Raw genomic sequence first — 19,224 nt, 5'->3', positions numbered from 1 at the left:
CCCTGCTCTCTCTGTGTCACACCCACTGACTCCCCCTCACACCATCCTCCCCCGCCACTCTCTCTAGCTGGAGTGTTTCAGTGTGAAAACCTCATTATGTTCTGCTACTGGACCTGCAAACTCAATTGGACAGAGAGCTACAGTCTGGGTCTGAGCCAGTGTGTCTGCATTGTGTTTTTGTGTGAGTGTGGATGCATGTGCATACATGCCTGTTTGTGTGTGTGCAGGTACCTGTATATGTGATCAGCGGTGAATAAATCAGGAAGGGCTCCATCAGTGTGACAATGCCCAGGTGGTGAGATTTTCGAGCACTGGGTAACTGTGGCAGCAGCGTGATTTGGCCAGGCTGATGATAAGATGCCTGCGGCCAGCTACACATTTCATAGGGCTTTAACTGGCACCTCATTCACTCTGCTTTGCTGCCGGCCCTCAACTATTACACTTAACAGACCCTCTTGTTCAATAAAAAACATTCTTTAGCACCACTGTGTCTTTTTTCATTCAGTATGTGCATAGATATACATTACTGTGGGACCTTCTGATTCATTTTTATTTCACAAGATGTAAAAGTTTCAAAATCTGGATATAATGGAGAATAATCTATAACCTTGGAGTCAACACTTTTTCTGCTTTGACTGAAAAATGTGAGCCAGTGTACAGTGTTGTAAAACAAGGAATTAGACAGCACCTTTGTTGTTAGGATTTGGTTTTAATGCCGGTAACTTGACTGTGAGATAACAATGTCTCCTCTGTCCAGTTTGATCTCAGTTTTGGATGAGGCTGTCTCTCCCTGGAGCATCCCTCGGACACAGAACACACACACTGACTGTATGCCGTTTCCAAACTTGTGTTGTGTGGAACAAAGAAAACTGGCTCGACGTGGAACAGAGCAGGTTCCTCAGAGGATAATCCAACTTATATTGGCCAGTCTCTGATGAGCTATTCAGAGGGAGGATTCAATTATGCTCCGAGATTGTGAGAGTGTAAAACTCAGTTAACTTTGCATTAGCGCCTCTTTCCTTGCCTCGTGCAATGAGACAGACACAATGGAGAGTGTGGCTGAACTGAGTAGCATTCTCAAACAGCCCCATCCATCATCCTCCACAGCCCTATCTTTCTGCGTCAGGGATAGCCCTGTTCACTCAGACTGCCCAGCTGTGACGAAAAAAAACCAACTTCTTAACTAACCAGACATTTCTGCATCAGCCAGAGAGCCTGACAGAAATCACAGCAGAGAGAAACCCAAAACATACAAGAACAAAACACTACAGAGGAAACATGAAAATAAGTCTGATTAAAAACATCAGATGACATGTTTGATGACGATATTTGCCCTAATGCATTTTGAATAACAGACTAATAATCCTCTACCTAAATGCTACAGAAATAATAGATGTTCCAATAATGTTTGTGCAACAACACTAATTTCTGCAGAACATGGACGAACCAGTACATCAACTGCTGAATCCAGATGGAGCTGAATAATCAATGAAGCGTATAATATATTACAAAAATACAATGCAATGATGCAATGATGTTGACTGCATGAGGTAAGACCTGAACACATTAGCTGCTGTGCACAATTCAAACAATTTCAGGTGAAAATAAGAAGAAGTACTTTAGTATTTGTATTAGATTATACAGCATATTAAATTTAAATCAATACTAAGTAATGCAATTGACATTTGATTTACACTCACTTAAACCTGCACTAAATTTGATATGACAAACCTGTTAGCAAACAGTTTACACATCCAGCAGACATGGAGCAACATTATCATTCATTTGGAGTCGTGTTTCTGGCCAAAAAGCAAATGTAAGTCCAATATCTGTCTCTTTAGCTGCTAAATGCTCCATAATGTTCACCAGCTAGCTGCTAACTTTGTCTGCCTGCTGTTTGGTGCTGAGCTGGTAGCGTGCAGTAGCCTTTTTAGAGCTTGCTTTTCACAGAAATAACTGCCTGCTTCAACTGGAAAAGAGGTTGCAGAGAGTGTTGGGACTGGAACAAATGCATTGTTAAAATAAAAATATTAATTATAGCTGCTTTAATGTACAAACAGTATAATCAAGTCTATGACCTTTGATTTCATGCTTTGAGATACTCCGCAAGGCACAAACTGCTGCTGATGTTAGCTGCAGGGCAGATTACGCTCCACTCTACTTGTGCTGTAGAGAGAAGAATAAATAGATGCCTTAATGGCTTTTTTAGCATTCTGTTTCTGGTGATTTTCTCTGGCCTACAAATGACACCTAACTAGATAATTACTGAATATTATAGTTATTTTGTCATCTGTCTCTCCCTTTTCTTTCTTTCTCTAAACCTGCGTAGTGTTTTAGGTCATATAAAGGTCAGTTTCCACTTACCTCATGTAGCAACATTATGCAAGCTAATGGTCTAATGACACGTTTCCTCTCTTTGTTGTGAATGATTACAGATCAGGTTCAATTTCAGGCCAGAGGACAATGTTTTGGAATAATGTAATGTGCTATATAGGCCTGGAAATAGGTTTGGAAATGCGGCAAACTGTGTCTATGTGTGTATTTGGCCAGTATATAAGTGGTATTTTGGTGTTTGAGTGGGGTCAACATCATATGCATCAGATTCATGCAAAACAAAATATTCAGAATAGTGTTGTAAATAAAGGACCAAGTACAGACAGGCCGATATCTAAGGGCTCTGACGGTTAGAGAAACGAGCCTGTGAGGTTAACACAGTTTGAAATCTGGATGGGGATATTTGTGCAGAAAGTGACTCACCCCTCCCCTAACAGCTACCACTGAGGGTAAACAAGGTTGTTGTCCAGAGAGAAGTGGGAACAGCTGCTGGCTGGTTTTCCCACTTACAATATGCATTTGCAATATAACATAATGATATCAATGTTGTAATTTTTCAATCCTGGAGGTTGGTGGTTTGTCACTGAATGTATGTGAAGCAGAAAGGATTATAAAAAAGAGCAAACAAGGTCAGCAAGCCTTCCTTGGATGAATACAGAACAACATTGATTTTAGTGTATTTAAAAATGTCTCTAATTTGGCACTGATCTGGGGTCTATAATCTTATTTTCATCGAGTTCATTTATTTAGAAATATGAAGCCATTCCATATGAATACACATCGTATTGTTTTCCTCTCTGCAACTATGGATTTTACAGAGCAAAGTAAAAATCAATATGTTGCTTTTATATGTAATAGAGATGAGAGAGAGTTGCAGCACACGAGGCGTCTCTTTGTCTGATAACGCACCTTGTCATGATGATGTGAAGTGTCTCTGCATATGTCTGCTGCTTACTGTCAGACTGTGTAAGACAGACCAAGACTAATGTTACTGGAAAGTAACCAAAGCGATAATGACTCATCCCAGTGACTGGACAATATCCCTTAGTCACAAATCGTGTGTGTGTGTCTGTGTGTGTGTGTGTGTGTGTGTGTGTGTGTGTATTGTTGTTGTGCATATCAAAGCCAGAGCAACTGGTGAACATAGTGGAGCTTTTAACAGCTAAAGGGACAGATATTTCCCTCAGGAAATGGTGGAGACCAAAGCAGAGCTGAGAGGAGAGCATTGGACGGACAGTGGATTTGTCACGTCTTCAAAGGGATGACGATAAAGTTGCTCTGTAAAAAAAACTCCTTTTATCCTCCTGGCGATCCACCAGGAAAGTAAACACATCCTTCACGTAAGATCATGTGTGGTGTTTTTGCTATCCTGTAGCCATGTTAACACTATTATTTTGCTCTTAATAAGCCAAGACGACACAGACTCACTCGCCTGACAGTTCAGTCGTCCTCACACAGTGAACAACCCTTCAACAGGAGGGTTGGACTCCTTCTGATGACAGGATCACATGTGTGACTCAGGTAATGAGCGTCTGATCAGTGTGTGTGTGTGTGTGTGTGTCTTTTTGGCTTGTTAAGAGGAACAAGTTTGTATCAGTAATGATGAAGAGGCGGCCCTTTTTAAAAAGATAATTGTCACCTACTGCTGTGAGTGTCCTGCTTTTTGTCAGGTCTAACAACCTTCATGACAATAGCTCACTGCTTCCTGGTTATCATCATTTAACCAGCTGTGTGTCTGTCTCGCTCATAGAAAGTCAATGTAGCAGGTTATCCTCACCCGATGCATTGGTCCTCTTCATGCTTTTGCTCAACTTCTCATCTGCTTGCTCTTTCTCCGTGCAGCAAAGGACACACTTCCCCCACTCTGTCAGGCCGCATCACTCTTTGAAGTTAATGAGTCAAAACTATCAGTCGTTTCGCTTTTAATTAGAAAACGGACAGAATGATTACATTTTTAATTGAAGCTGTCATTTTCAATTAAGATATGACATCCTTGAGAAGCCCTCTCTTCTCTCAACTCTTTTATTTATTCATTTATCAGCAGCCTTCTCAAGATGTTCCACTCATTTGCCTCCTGATCTCTTTTCTCCTCCTCTCCTTGCTGTTAGGGACCTTTCTCATCGGTGGATGGTGGCAGAGGCCTCTGTTGTCAAGCACTTCCACTGCTTTACTAGCCTTTAATCTTATTTTTACTTAACTTTATCTTACAATCCTCTCTGATCATTCCTCCTTGGATTCTATCATTTTGTCTCCTTTTATATTAATATCTTTTTCATGTTTCACGTTCAGCCCTTTCCCCCCCACCTGCTCTTGAACGTTGCTTTCCTCTCTTCCATATTGCATCTTATTCTTCTACAAGCATCCCTCCCTGTCTCCTCTTAGATATATGGTTCCAATCAAAGGTACGAGGAGATATTTAACTCTCATTGCATGATAAATATGTTACATTTGTATGGTGAGCTTTTGCCCACAGGACACTATTCATCAAAACACAAAATGCTAAAATACATCACATCTCATGAATGCCAAAGAAACCATCTATGCAAATCAGTTAAAAACACCACGAAAAGACTCTTGTACAATATACATTTTAATATATATTAAATTAGTCAAAAGAAATAAGAAATTAAATGCAACCTTGTAAAGTGGCTATGGTCCAGCGTTCAGAGGTTGAATAGCTCCGGGTAACATACTTCTCTAAAATCGATACGTTTTGAACCAAAGTTGTCTACATCTTCTCCCAGAAGCTATTTCCACAAAAAGGGTGAGAGTGAGTTTCATAGATTGAGGAAAGGGACGATTGGGAATAACCAGTGATTCTAGAAGCAGTCTAAACTATTTCTTCTTACAGATACTTTTCTGTAGAAAACAGGCTGTACTGCCAAGCAAAACTTTAATGGAAAAAAGTTAACACCCTTCATCACCCCATCATCGTACCTTGTATTTAGTTGAGCTGCAACAAAAACACAATCATTGGCGAGGTATCTTTGTGTGTGAACATTTGCTTTCCTATTTAAGGTTGGCAGCAGAGTGTGAGCACAATGCTCTCCAGAAAGAGACTGTAGGTGATCAAGGCAGGGAATTAGTGCTGTGGATCTCTCTTGACAAATGTAAGCTAAAAAAGGTCCAGGATGGCTGGCTTTCAAGGCACACTGTCATTTAGTTTTATAAGGCTTGAAATGTGACATGTCTGCGTGGATTCTGATAGTAAATATCTTATTCATTTCATTTTCTTTTCAGAAGTCTTTTATAGCATTTTAAGCATTGAACTGTGAACCATGAATCTTTCACGCTGTTCAGCCAGCTATAAGACATGACCTTATAATAACAGATTAGGAGCATTAAAATATTAGAAAAACGCAAACGTACAAGATTGTGTACTTAATGTTCTTTAACAGGGAATTAACTACACACACCATTAAGTGTGTACGCAGGGGCTTTGCTGTAGCCAGTCAGGAGGCACACAACAGGATGTTCAGACTGTAAAGACAGACTTTGCAGTTGTTCAGCACTGTTTTCCTTTTGTATCTATTTTGTTTTTGCAATTGCAAGAACATCTTGTTCAACCCTAAAAGCACGTCATGTCTGACAGGGAAATGATGGTGAGCAAGTTGCTAACCAATGGAGTCGACATTGTGCTTTTCCTGGTTGTCAGCGGGAACGGCAACATTGGTGGAGCTTGTTTGGGGATTGCTGGGTATTGTCCTACTTCAGAATATGGGTCTAAAATTAATTTCTAAAATATGAAATTAAAAAAAGCTTCTAAATGAACATATTATATGTTACAATTTCACCATATTCTAGCTCATGCTAAGTTCACATTATAGTTCACATTATAGTTCACATTGAGGCTTATAATTAAATTCTCTATGGATATTGTGAATGCTGTTTTTAGTCGTCTGTGCATCCTATGAACGGCTCAACAAAGCAGATTTTGCAGTAATTTAACTTTAATTAAAAAGTAACCAGGCTGAAGACCAGTGTTTCACTGCTCTCTCTGGTTGGAAGTTTCTTTTTCACCTCATCACTGGTGGGTGTGACACGTCAGAGGTGCACCTGTAGCCACACCCAACAGTGATGTCACAGTGTACACACCCTGCAGTACACTTCCACATCACTGCAGCAAGGTGAGAAGTTAAACTGCACTGTAAAACATCATACAGGAATTTAGTGGAATCAACTAATCTTTTCTCATTAACGTAACATAAATATAATATAAGTTTTATTTATTTCAAGTTAATTCAATTTAAAATATATATTTTCAGACCAGCAAATTTGTCTGTAATATTTGTCAATGGGAATAAAAGTTGTTGATTAAACATAATATCTTAAGAACCTACATCTTTAAGTTGAACCAGCTCAAAATGATTTACAGTGCGGAACTCAGCAATAACAAGATTTAGTGAACATATGGGGTCCAGCTGGAAGAGTGAAAACTCACTGAAGCTGATAAAATGAATTTGAGAATGTGTGGTTTTGTGTACAACCTACAATCTATTAATGCAGTGAGACATAACGTTGCTGAGCACAGAACAATTTAGTTGTTTTATATTAAATACAGTAATTATCTGTCATTATGTTTGTACCCCTCCACTATTCCACGTTTCTGTGCCTTAATCATATATTTCCTTTTCTTCTATATTCTTTGTCCTTCTCGCCCCTCTCTTTCCCTGGTCTCCTCTATTGTCTTCCTCTGATTCTCCTCTCCTCTCGTCCTCTCCTCCTCCAAACCCGGAGGAGTGGGTGGCTGCGGCTCTTTACGGTCCATTTCCTGGTGAGGAGGCTCTTGAGTGCAGCCCGAGCCATTCTTTCCCCGTACAATGCTGTGTTCTCATTAACTCTTATCAAAGTTCATCTTGCATCCAAATGCTGTGGGCCGCTCAATACTGACTGCACTGAAAAGAGAAAATGAAAAAGACAAAACAAGCGGTGGAGACACAGAGAGAGAGAGAGAGAGAGAGAGAGAGAGAGAGGGCATCATGTAGATAAAGGACGGAGAAATAATGGTTTAATGGTGATTGAGGACGGGCAGAATAATCACTGCAGTCCTCTGACTAGACTGAATATTGGTTTGATGTAAAATTAAACTGTGTTCATATCTCAAACTCTGATAAGCATGTTTTTTTTTCTATAAACCAATACTTGTCTTTGTCCATTTGAATTTTTTAGAAGGTGGAAACTAAGTTAGAGAAGCATAAATGGTTCGGACAAATAATTAAATAGAATTCCTAATCGTAATTCAATCTTGCTCACACAATAGAGGCTCTTTGAATGCCCTCACGTTGTTTGCTTTCAATCCAGCATCAAAAGAGAAATGCCGATGCCAATACTGACAAACCACCACGAGGAGCACGGCAGAGATGAAAACACTGTCCCAGTTCCAGTAAACAGAGGACACGAGCAGGTGGAGACGTAAAGCGAGTGCTCAGCGCAATCCTTCCTTGATTTGCTCAGATAATTAGAGATCCCCCTGTAATTTGTAAGTATCTTCTACCTCTCCTCATAAACATTACATGGCTACTCCTCCTCCTGTATCATCAGATCCTGCAGTGCAGCTGGATTTCCTCATTGAAATGTAAAGAGCGATAATTGGAGACTGATTGCAGCCTTCACAAGACGCTTAAACACATAAGAGCCCTATTTACAATAAGGAGGAAAAAAATCCTGCCGTCTGATGAGAGCTTTCATCTGAACACCCGTCTTGTAATATCGTCTGATGGATAGAAATTTTTTACTTGGTGTCTGTTGCTACCTTCGAATGCAAATTATGCCCCGTGCCAGCCAACGTACTGCTATAAGAGCCAACACAACTTGTGCCCAGTTCTCATGAAGTCCCTGTTAATGACATCAGCATACTCAAAATGTCAGGAGGCAACACTGTTTTCCAGGGCTGAATGGCGTGATGTTAGTCAGGCTTTACCGCCATGATTGGCAGATAATTCTGACAGAGGAGCAGTTTAATGATACGACAGCTTATTTAATTAATGTTACAAGCTCACAGGTCACACTGTCTTATAGCTACAAATGGACACAGTATTTGGTCTTAAATGAATAGCAGAGGAAGGATAATGTTGGTGTTTGTCTATACTTTTAGTTTTCTTTCACCAAAACCAACACAAAGGCCAATACTCAATACTCTTAATAGAATAATTTGTTCCTACTGATTCCGATTGTTCCTGCTCATTTGTTCCTATTTTTAAAAAGGCTAAATCATTTCGTGCAACAGCTTGGCATTGTAGTTTTTAGCAAACATTACTCAAACATGAGTAAATAGTGCATTTGTTGAGGACTATTTTTAGCTGCGGATTAATACACATTTACTGCCCTAGTGAATATTTATGGCTTCAGGATGGTGATTGTTGGATTGGCTTAAAATAAACTACAGTGCCCATGCTCATTGTAATCTCAGCCAGTACAACAGTGTGGCTGACCGATTTGTTCTTAATAGTTTTTGGACAACAATGGAGCTCTAAGGCACAGAGGAATACGCCATATCAGGCTTCTTAGTCGGATCAATTCAGTTTTGGTTTCGGCCTTTTCAAGAGATTTGTTGACAATCAGAAAGGTATAGAATTTGTCCGAGCCATGGTTTGAACACTCTCTCTCTCTAGCTCTTTTTTTATTCTTAACATAACTATTTCTGTCACTTTTCATGTGCACAACAGAGTGCAACACTATGAATGTCTTCCAGGAGACTGTCTGAAATTGTGCGCCGTCATCCCTGTTGACAACCCCCCCTCTCTGTATAACCCAGCCTTCAGGCTCTTCAAGAGACGAGGTGACGTACTGTATCTGTGCTAGCAAGAGACAGCATTGCCCAAAAAGCTCATATTGCTCAAATTAAATGACTGAATGCTTTCTTTCAGCATGCAATAGTTTGCAGTCATATTTATAGACTGTGCTCTTCTTTGCAAGTAGTTTTATGTGACAATTGTCAGACATGTACATTTATTTCAAATACATGTTAACAGATATCACAGAACATTTTCCGGTTGTAAAAACTGGGGAGCTTCTAAAGAGGATGGAGAAATGTGTTTGAATTAGCAGTGGGAATAAAGAGAGAAAAGGTTTTGGAGGGAAGGTTGGCTGCAGAATAAATGAGGCGTTCAAGAGGAGTGTTTTTGTCTGAGGAGAATCTCTGAGTAATCGTCAGTGCTGCAGTGGGTGATTATTAGCGGTGTTGCTTAAAACAAACTTATCTGGCTCGATGGGTTTCTTCTCAGCTCAAGGCTCTCAGAGCCCCACGGCACACATCCACTTTACTCGCAGCTCAGTAGCGTGAATACTTTGGAAACCCTTCACCCTCCATCGTGACTCTGCCTCAGCTGCCAGATAAACGCCCAGAGGAGACTGTCTGATACCATAAACACCAGCAAAGAAGTTAACCATGATGGATGGTCTCGGAGAGTGTCTCCACTTTTCTCAGGAACTCTGTCCCCCAACTCCAATATTTAGGCCTTTTCAAATCAATAACTCATGTCCTGAGTCTGTGTACATATTGTGCTGAATACACCTCTTGAGTTATTTAGTACAAACTGCCTGTGCCCCCAAAAGAATCAGGTCTGTAAGGAAAAAAATAGTTTAGGGGATTAAATGTTCTTTGTAAAATGAAAATACAGCGACTAATGGGTGTGTGTGTATATGTATGAGTGACTTGGTATTGCTTAATGTGTGTGTTTAGAGACAGCCTTAGGTCTTTGGGATGGCGCTGTTCTGCTGCTCCCACTTTAATTGGCTGCTGGCCCCTCAGCCTCGCCTGAATGGAGAGTCATTTAGGGACCTTTCACTCTCATAGAGGATTGTCGGTTGCCGCTGCAGGAGAAATTGCATTCCTGTTTCCATACAATGGCTGGTCTGAGTCGGGGATGGGGCAATAGTATCACTGTCATTATCATGACAATGGAAGCTAATTCCACTGCCACTAGCGCCATTCTGAAACCCTCTGCAGCACCAGCTTATCAGGGGGCACCATGAGACCAGCAGGAAGCTACGCGAGCACCGCATCTGAGGCGAAGATTCACACATACAGTACACACCCACAGACACACACACACACACACAAGACACACTCATACTTTGTTTAGAGAGGCTGCCATAGGCGTGAACCAACACATCAGCAAAACAAGTTTATTAGACAGCACATCTCACTTAGTGACATACTGTGCAGCCAAACATTAATCTATATTAATGTTATGTTTTCCTCAACATGGACATGATTCATGTCTGAACCAGTGACGGAATCATAAATGTCGAGGAACAATCATTATTCACAACAAAATAAAATAAACGTAACCTCTACAATCCCTGTGATCCATCAGTAGCTCAGGCAATTGATACCACTCTAATATCTGTTTGTTCAATATGACGTTGGAACCAGGAGACGGTTAGCTTAGCTTAGCATAAAGACTGGACACTATTAGCTGTTTTTAGTCTGCTGTTGTAAATAGTCTGGCACGCAACGCTCCGTTAAACCACAACTTGTCGTTTTTACGCTTTTTTGTACATGTACCTTTGGTGTAACTCATCATTGAATTTATTTTACAATACTGTTTTTCACAGTTTCACAATTGCCTCCAGTAAAAACCTCTTAGGCCAAGTTCTGTCTTCAACCTTTAGTGGAAGTGTGTTTAGCTTGCTGCATAGCTGTGCACCTAAACACATAGTAGAAAGAGATAAACATAAAAGACTACGGATTAAACAAGCAAGATAAAACATGTTAGTTAGAGATCCTAAGAGGTGCTGGTAGGCAGATTTTATTCACCTTTGGACAGAGCCAGGCTAGCAGTTTCCCCTTTGTTAATAGTCAGGCTAAGCTAAACTAACCAGCTGCTGGCTGTAGCCTCATATTTACCGTAAAGACGTGAGAATGGCATCGATCTTCTCATCTAATTATGCTGAACTATTGCTTCCAGGGAAGGATCAGACTGTGAATGCAGTATGAGACAGGTACATGCAACAGTTGTTTGTTGCAGAGAAGGTGTTTGAGGAAGGTTTCATTTTATGCACTGTAGAGGTACTGTAAAATGTACAGAGGTAAAGTAATAAATGTGTTGAGTTAAGTGGAAACTCAGTGGAGCTGAAAGACAATTAGGATGTTGGTTTGCTCCTCTTGCTTCCAGCTGTTTAACCCTGTGACCTCATCCCTGTTTTGTTCATTTGCAACATTTCACTGCAGCTCTGCACGTTGGTCTGACCCCATTATCTGCAGCCTTTATCCCTCTCTTCCCTCTGATGGGAGCATCGCCGACCATCCAGACCTTCCTCTGTTCACTGAGAGGGCAGCGTGGTATTTGACCTCGGAGCCACCATTAAATACTCACTGACCTGATCCACATTTAAACCACACACACGCACAAAGCAAACACACAGGTTCGCACCTACACACAGAGAATTCCTGTGGTGTCTATTGGTAACACATCTCTCTTGTTCGGTGGAAGTATCAGGTTCGGATCCTCAGGATTTACGTCATACATTTACTAAAAATACAAAAACAACACATTAACGTAGACTAAACATAATCCCTCCTTCAATGTTTTAAAACTTTAGCATATGACATAATACAGCCTATATTTTTTTTAAATTATTTTTACCAAAGAAAAATAGACTTTTAGTCCTTATTTTGTCCTGTACATGCTTTGAAATCTGTATTTAGACAATCCTTGCTGTAAGTGAATTGCTAAGATCGAATGAAATTTAAGTGTAGCAGATCAAGAAACAATTGCTGCAAAACCATTTACTGTACGTTTAACCAATTTATACTTTTCTCTGACAATAATTCTCCCTGTTCATTTTACTAATCCATGTTTCATTGTTTTAACTTACCGATCAGCATTGTTTATCTGTTATTACAGTTTCTCTCCTCTTTCCTCTGGAGTCATTTACTTGTACTCTACATGCAGACAGATCCAGTTTCTTTGCAGGCTGCTGAGTCACTGTCAGTGAGCGCTGTGGGCACATCAGCAACAGAAACACATTACGCACCTTTGAGGAATCTGTTTGTGGAGTTATTCTGACAAGAGGTCAAGTGAATCTACCGCCTCCCTTCAGGTTCAGATTCTTAGACTGAAGGCAGCCTCAACAAACCTGATACATCGCAGTAATTTAATTGGTAAGTGTGTGTTTCTGAAATATTAAATGGCATAAGCAACAGTATTTACATATTTGGGACATTTACATTACCAGTCTTCCACAAGATAGTCATAATCTTGATAGAGGCATTACTGTAACAGAAACATTAGCTGTCCAAGGTGCCGAATCAATCTTTCAGCAAACAGAGGCCAGAGGTTTTTCATGATTATCCGGATCAGGATTTAGACACACTAGATATGTTATTTGGGGGGAAAAAAGCAATTTTATCTATTTTTATAATCTCACTAACAGAGGCGGCATGGTGGCGCAGTGGAAAAGCTATATATGTGAGATCATTTAACAGTTCGCTTTTCCTTTCCGACATCGAAGCGTAAATGATACTTATTTTCATAGACTTGTCTGCTCTGAAAAAGTGTGATAAAGAGAAAACAAACAGATTTAGAGAATTCTACAACCTGGTTCATCAAAGTGATTACTACTAATAATAGTGCACATATACAGTGTGTTTGTGCACCATGAGGCGCTGTTGAGCTTTATTTGAGCTTTAATTATCTAATTCTTTGCTTTAGTGTTGTTTTAGTGCTGCTGTCCAGTCCCCACTGTTCTTTGACAAATGATGGTGGTTTCAAGACAGCCCACCATCATAACTGAAAGGAGCCTTCTCTTTTCTTTCTCCTCAGCAGCATTAAGAGAGCTGAAACATCCTTTAATGATGGCAGACCAAATCGATTTCGAGATCACATGAGGGCGGAGGACGGAGGAGGTACAAGAGAAAAGAGAAGAGATGTAGGGCAGTGAATGGCAGCCAAGACAAACTGTGTATTTGTAACATACAACTATTTAATGATAAAACATTTGCATTAAACATTGAAACATGTACAGTATATACATTACATCTAAACTAATGTACAATGATTGACAAAATATAGACCAACAACAGTGGCCATTGTCCCAACCACGTACTGCACATCTAGTTTCAGTTCTGTGAGAAATCCAGGTCACCTGCCACCCTCCCACCGGGCTATGTGTTCTGCAGCTGCGAAATACACACAAACACACACACACGTTATAGAAACACTGCAAATATGTACAAAATGTGGCATGTTGAGCACAAAAGTGCTGTAAAAAAAAAAAAAGGAAATACAGTTAAATGAGCTGAAAAAATTTGGTTTGTGTCATAAATCCCCAGTAATCCTTCAATTCTACTCAAACGTGACTGTGAAGAAACCATTAATGATGTAAAACATGACATAAGTAACTAAAACTGCAGACTTTTTTTCTTGCATATGGAAACCCATAAACACACACATACACACACATGCACAGTACAGACAGTACTCTGGAGACACATAGCTTAGTGTCTGCCTCAGGCTGTGTGATATCCACTTATCATTTTATTACCAATTAACACAACACAGCAATGAAGGCTGGAAATTACTCTGATGGGGTGGAGGGCTCTGTGTGCTTTTAATCAGCTGAATTTATGCATTTCACTCTTTGTTGCTTCAATGAAATGTTGCTTTTATTTCGAGACGACGGGTGGGACAATGATTGATCAAAGAATATTCACATAAATTTAGCTCTGTTAATGACTGCTACACTACTGTAGCTTAAAGGGTAATTCTGGCATTTTTAAATATTTTTAAAAATTTGGGGGTCTAAATGAAAAGTTTTAAACTTTCCAAAGATTTATATCTCCATGTCTTGATAATTTATTTTGTTTTACAAAAATCACCTTTTATCACAAAAACGAATAGAATGAATTGATAAATAGTAGTAAATGGCAAATATTGATCACATATGCAGTGTATGTCTTTTATAATTGAGATTAAGTCAACACCTGTTTAGTATTTTTACATAAAATGTTGTGGATTTAATGTTATAAATCCCCAATAATGTTGTGGGGCCACCGACTCATTAGGTGAATAACAAAACTACAAATACCACACAAGAGTTAAGAGGTTGTAAAAATGTTGTCCTGGCAACGTTGACCACATTCAGAGTAGATCACTCTTTCAGCTATGACTGATCAATACCAGATTACACACCAACCACTTGCAAAGGCACAAACAAGTGGGTAAAACTAAACATCTGCCACCATCTCATTCCTTACGATCAATGTAAGTGGTATGTCTGGGTCTAAACACTGCAGGCCTTTGTGGAGCTGACGTATATTGATTGTTCAAAGGCTCTTGATGGCGAGCACTGAGTGCCATTGATTTAGACTGAGTGCCGTGTTTAAATGTGTAGGCAGGATCACAAAGAGATTTCAATGTTGTGTTCACATCATTAATGGACACACTGGATTAACATTTTACACTTCACCCTGCGGTGATTATCACTGACAGGCTACTATAGCTAATACTATTTTTTATGTTAAACGCTGAGTGTGCAGCACAGATTTGAGCCACTTTCAGTTCTCTGTTTTAGTTTTCTGGCCTTCACGTTTACTTCATGACTGAGTCTGATTGCTCTGATAAAAAAAATAGAACCTTGAACAACCATTTCCAGCAAACACCCACATATTTTTCTCAGGAGTGGTGGACCGGGCGCCCACTTGGTTTAGGGGTTAAGGCACCGACCATGAACCGCAATGTCTCTTGTATTCTCTCTTCTGTCATCTCTACTAAAACGAAAAAATGCTAAAAACATTATTAATTAAAAAAAAGGAGTTGGTGGACCAAACCAGACCTAAATGTTGAGGGAATATTATACTTGCATTCATCAGTCAGATAGTCATGCTGGGTGTGAAATTAGACAAATGTTGTTATCCGGTATAATAAGTTGATGGTTTATCAAGACTTTGTTTCTGGTGGTCAAAATGGCCTAACTTTACTGTAAACAGGCTGCAGGAGTCACTCAGAATCACAGTTATTGGGGAATAGGCTGATCCTTGATGTAGTGACATTACTTTAAAACAAGGAAGGGTGTGAACACAAAAGTCAGCCACCTTCCAGGACCCCTCTGCACCGATGGCAGGAACCCTTTCCCGATACCATCTAGGAGATACTCTCTCAGAATGGCCAGTCACCACCACCACCACCCATCATGCTCAGGCAGAGAAAATGGAGGTCGGACACAGGACACATATCACCTGCATTGAAACCTGTTCTAATAGTAGAGACAGATCTGTTTCACCATGACGTCCAGATCTTATTGTTATTGTCTGGACAGACAGCATGCCAAGTTTTGGGGGAAATGTGAGACGACAAGCCAGTCTCCCTTGCAAGTCATCTGAACATGCTGCTGCAGTTGAAGGAGTGCAGCCAACCATGCAGCCAAATGTGTTTAGTTTTCAGAGGCAAAAGGAAAAGTAATGCTATCGGTGATCAGCTATCTGGTTTTGTGCCCAAAGTATGTCAACAATGGCAAATAATAACTATTCTGAATTCACATTATTGCCTGTATTCCTCACCTCACATTTGTAGGGCGACACAGTGACTCAGTGGTTAGCAAGAAGGTGCACCAGATCACATTGGGTGGTAATTTGTACAAAAGAGAACTCGCCCCCTCAACACTTTCATCCACCCTCTCCCAGAAGGAGCCTTACCATGCAGGCAAATGTATCGGTTCTGCGTTTTACAGCGCTGGTCGTTCCAGTTAAAGGCACTTGACGCCTGCAGCTCCACGCAGTTTCCAAAGCTAGACAGAGAAAGAGAAGGAGTAGGAGACTCTGTGTGCTGAGGGTTTTTTGAGCTGCCGATTAGAAACGTTTACTGAGAAGATGAAGGGAACAAAAAACTTTTGGGACCAGTTTTGTTTGTTTGAATTGCTAATGAAGCTGTATGAAGTAGACAAACCAGCAGAGGATGCTATTTTTGCTTAAGTAACTCACAAAACATACAAACACAGATTTCAGATACAGAAGTAATAGTATTTCACTTATACATGTCTAAATTATTAAAACTAAAATAATAACTAGTTTTATAGTTTATTATAGAACAAGTAATTGCTGATAGATAGATAGATAGATAGATAGATAGATAGATAGATAGATAGATAGATAGATAGATAGATAGATCGAATGGAGTGAGGGAGATACAGAAAGAGAGAGACATCTAGTGGTCAGGGTGAAGGGTGCTGGTCAGCCAACATCACTGTCTTTTCCTGGTTAGTCCATATATAAACATGTCATTTATTTGAGACAACGTTTGTGGATATAATGTCATTTTACGTGCTATTTAAAAGCTGGATTTTATTTCAGAGATGTAAACGATAAAAGACCAAACTATAGCAATCTCTTGCAATAATCTATGTCATACATACTGTAGATCTACGGCAGACACATCTACAGATTTGAAAAAAAAAGCCTGAAGCTCATATCAAAAAAGTAATTTTCTACATTTCAGATGATCTGTTGTTCGTGTGTTTGTCTGTTTGTTTAGCTCCATTGCACTCAGCCGTCTCTGTTTATGATGTACTCTGCAGTAGCTAATGTCTGTTAGTGAATGTGTCTCTTACCCTTGGTTGTCAGGTTGCCCAAAGGCAAAGCTGCTGAATCTGGGGATCTCTCCGGTGTCCCAGCGAAATGAGTCTTTCACAGGCCTATATGTCAAACCTGTGGAGCAAAAACATTGCTGTTTTATCCGCGCAGCATCTCAACAACCTCCACCTGGTAGTGCATCTGGTCCAAACGACAGCAGAGTCTGCCACCTAATCTGGTGGTGCTGTTCAGTGTTAGAAAACATTATGACATTTTAACATTTATTTTGGATGGCCAAGATAAATGACTGTACCAATCCAGAAGTTTCGTGTCTCAAAGTCAGTGTTGGTGACCTCGTTGCTCGTCTCCAGCTGACTGAGATAAAACGCCAGGATGTCCTGAACCTTCTGGTTGTGGATGTGAGCTAGAATACCCTCTCGTTCCTGGTGGTTTAAACAAGAGAAAAGGCCACACTGAAACCAGGATGACAGTCCTTATATGTAGATTTCTATGTTGTACTGTGGCTGTGGAGCTTGTCTCACTCTCTCAGTGGGCAACACACACCTGTCTCTCACCTGACAGTGACTCTTGGCTCCATAGTAGGTGTCAGCCTCTGAAGACACCGTGAAGCAATCACCATCTATCATAACATCACAGCTGTGGAAGGGAAACTGCACTTTCTCTGTTGGGACACAAGCCGCCAAAAATACACTGAAAAAGAACAATAATGATACTCACCATCCATCATGGCTCAGGTTCAATGAACACACTGAAATATACTGTAATATTTTAAGCCACTACAGTTGTAAATATGAATGAAATTTGCAGAATTATGGTCAGGGAGATTAATAAAAGAAACCCAAATCAAACCTTCAAAATCATTTTGATGCATATTTAGCCAGAAGATATAAATGTACAGAACTACATCATGTACATTTACACTGATTAATTAAAGGTGTAGAACTGTGCCACTTCTACTTGATATATACTGTAAATCTCAACTCAGCATCCTTTAAGATAAATGCAGAATGTAGCAGGATGTAGATGAATTTCCTCAGTATGTGTGTGTCTGTGCATGCTGATTTTTAATCCAATATGTCTCTCAGACTACAAATTGCTGAGGTGTATGAAAACACAAAGGAGCATATACTAAAGCACACTGCTTTTACCTGCACACTCAGCACCACCATAGCCAACATCACACAAGCAAGAGCATTCTTCTTCTTTAAAACGACCGTGTATGCACTGCACACTGCACCGTACTGAAGATATAGAGAACAGACTAATTAAATCAGGCCTGATACCAATATGTACACTATCTTGTTGCTACTGCTCTTGGTGTTGATGACTGTTACCTTGGCAGAGGCGTCCGGTGAAGCCAGGGTCACACTTGCACTTGCAGGATGAGATGTTAAGATGGCCGTGCTGACCACAGCTCATACGACACGGATTCCTTGGAATCTCTGATAACAAACACACAGAGAGACGCACAAACACTCAAAACACTTCATGAATGGCAAACCTGCATATAAGATAAACAGTGAACTTAAGATTCCATAAGTAGAAATATTACACATGTATGTGCACATCTACCATCTTTGTGAAATTGGACTTGATTTGCGTTGCCAACTATCGCTTAACATGACATTGATAGTAGATGTGCAGAAATGGCCTTGAGGAGCATAATGGACGTAAGTACAGTAGTGGTAGCAGTGATAGACATTTTTAAATTCAAATTTTATCCTTTAAAATTACTATGATAATGAATTTATGTATAATCCTTGTGGAATTCCCTAACGAAACCCATTCATTTGTATAGCAAAGAGCTCACTAAGTGCTCCCTCAGAAAGATATTGTGAATGTACAGTCGCAGAAATATGTGCTTCTGTAGCAACCCCATGTATATATATATATATATATATATATGTTCTTACCACACAATCCACCCACATGGTCCCACAGTCTAAAGCAGCCAGACATGGAAGAGGTGCAGAGAGAGCAGTACAGGCCCATCTTATAGGGTATCACCAGCCGACCGTTCACCTCCCAGTTACCCCTGCAGCAACACAAACATCCAAATATAAGATAAGATATACTATCTGATGAGCTCTAGAGGATTGGCAGGGGGGCTAAAACCTTATTAATGTTCAAAATGTCAAATAAAATCAAATAAAAACACAGAGCAGGGTCTTGATTTTACAATAACCACATTCTGAGACCTCCATGCAGGTAGTTTCACATAATATTTGTACCAAGGACTCCCTGGAAGGCAGCATTGATACTGAGTGAATTATCCTGGTGACATAAAGTAAACGTGGATTGTAATACAGAAGATAAAGTCTTAACTCTAATAATTAACTCTTTTTCTCTGCATGCAG

At 40.0% G+C, this 19,224-nt stretch overlaps 1 protein-coding gene across 1 annotated transcript in view; it reads right to left on the bottom strand.

The window, feature by feature from the left end:
• Positions 1–19,224, bottom strand: part of LOC139285222 (C-type lectin domain family 18 member A-like) — a 36,256-nt gene that overhangs the window by 12,827 nt on the left and 4,205 nt on the right. Inside the window, exons 4-10 of the mRNA XM_070905736.1 lie at positions 18,781–18,902; positions 18,202–18,309; positions 18,016–18,108; positions 17,422–17,528; positions 17,160–17,289; positions 16,885–16,981; positions 15,974–16,065 (exon numbers count right to left, since the gene is read on the bottom strand). Coding sequence (XP_070761837.1) covers positions 15,974–16,065; positions 16,885–16,981; positions 17,160–17,289; positions 17,422–17,528; positions 18,016–18,108; positions 18,202–18,309; positions 18,781–18,902 — 749 coding nt within the window. The remainder of the gene's footprint in view (positions 1–15,973; positions 16,066–16,884; positions 16,982–17,159; positions 17,290–17,421; positions 17,529–18,015; positions 18,109–18,201; positions 18,310–18,780; positions 18,903–19,224) is intronic.

The sequence above is a fragment of the Enoplosus armatus genome, chromosome 1 (genome assembly GCF_043641665.1).
Source record: "Enoplosus armatus isolate fEnoArm2 chromosome 1, fEnoArm2.hap1, whole genome shotgun sequence".
Taxonomy (NCBI): Eukaryota; Metazoa; Chordata; class Actinopteri; order Centrarchiformes; family Enoplosidae; genus Enoplosus; species Enoplosus armatus.
This window is presented reverse-complemented; position numbering and strand designations above follow the sequence as displayed.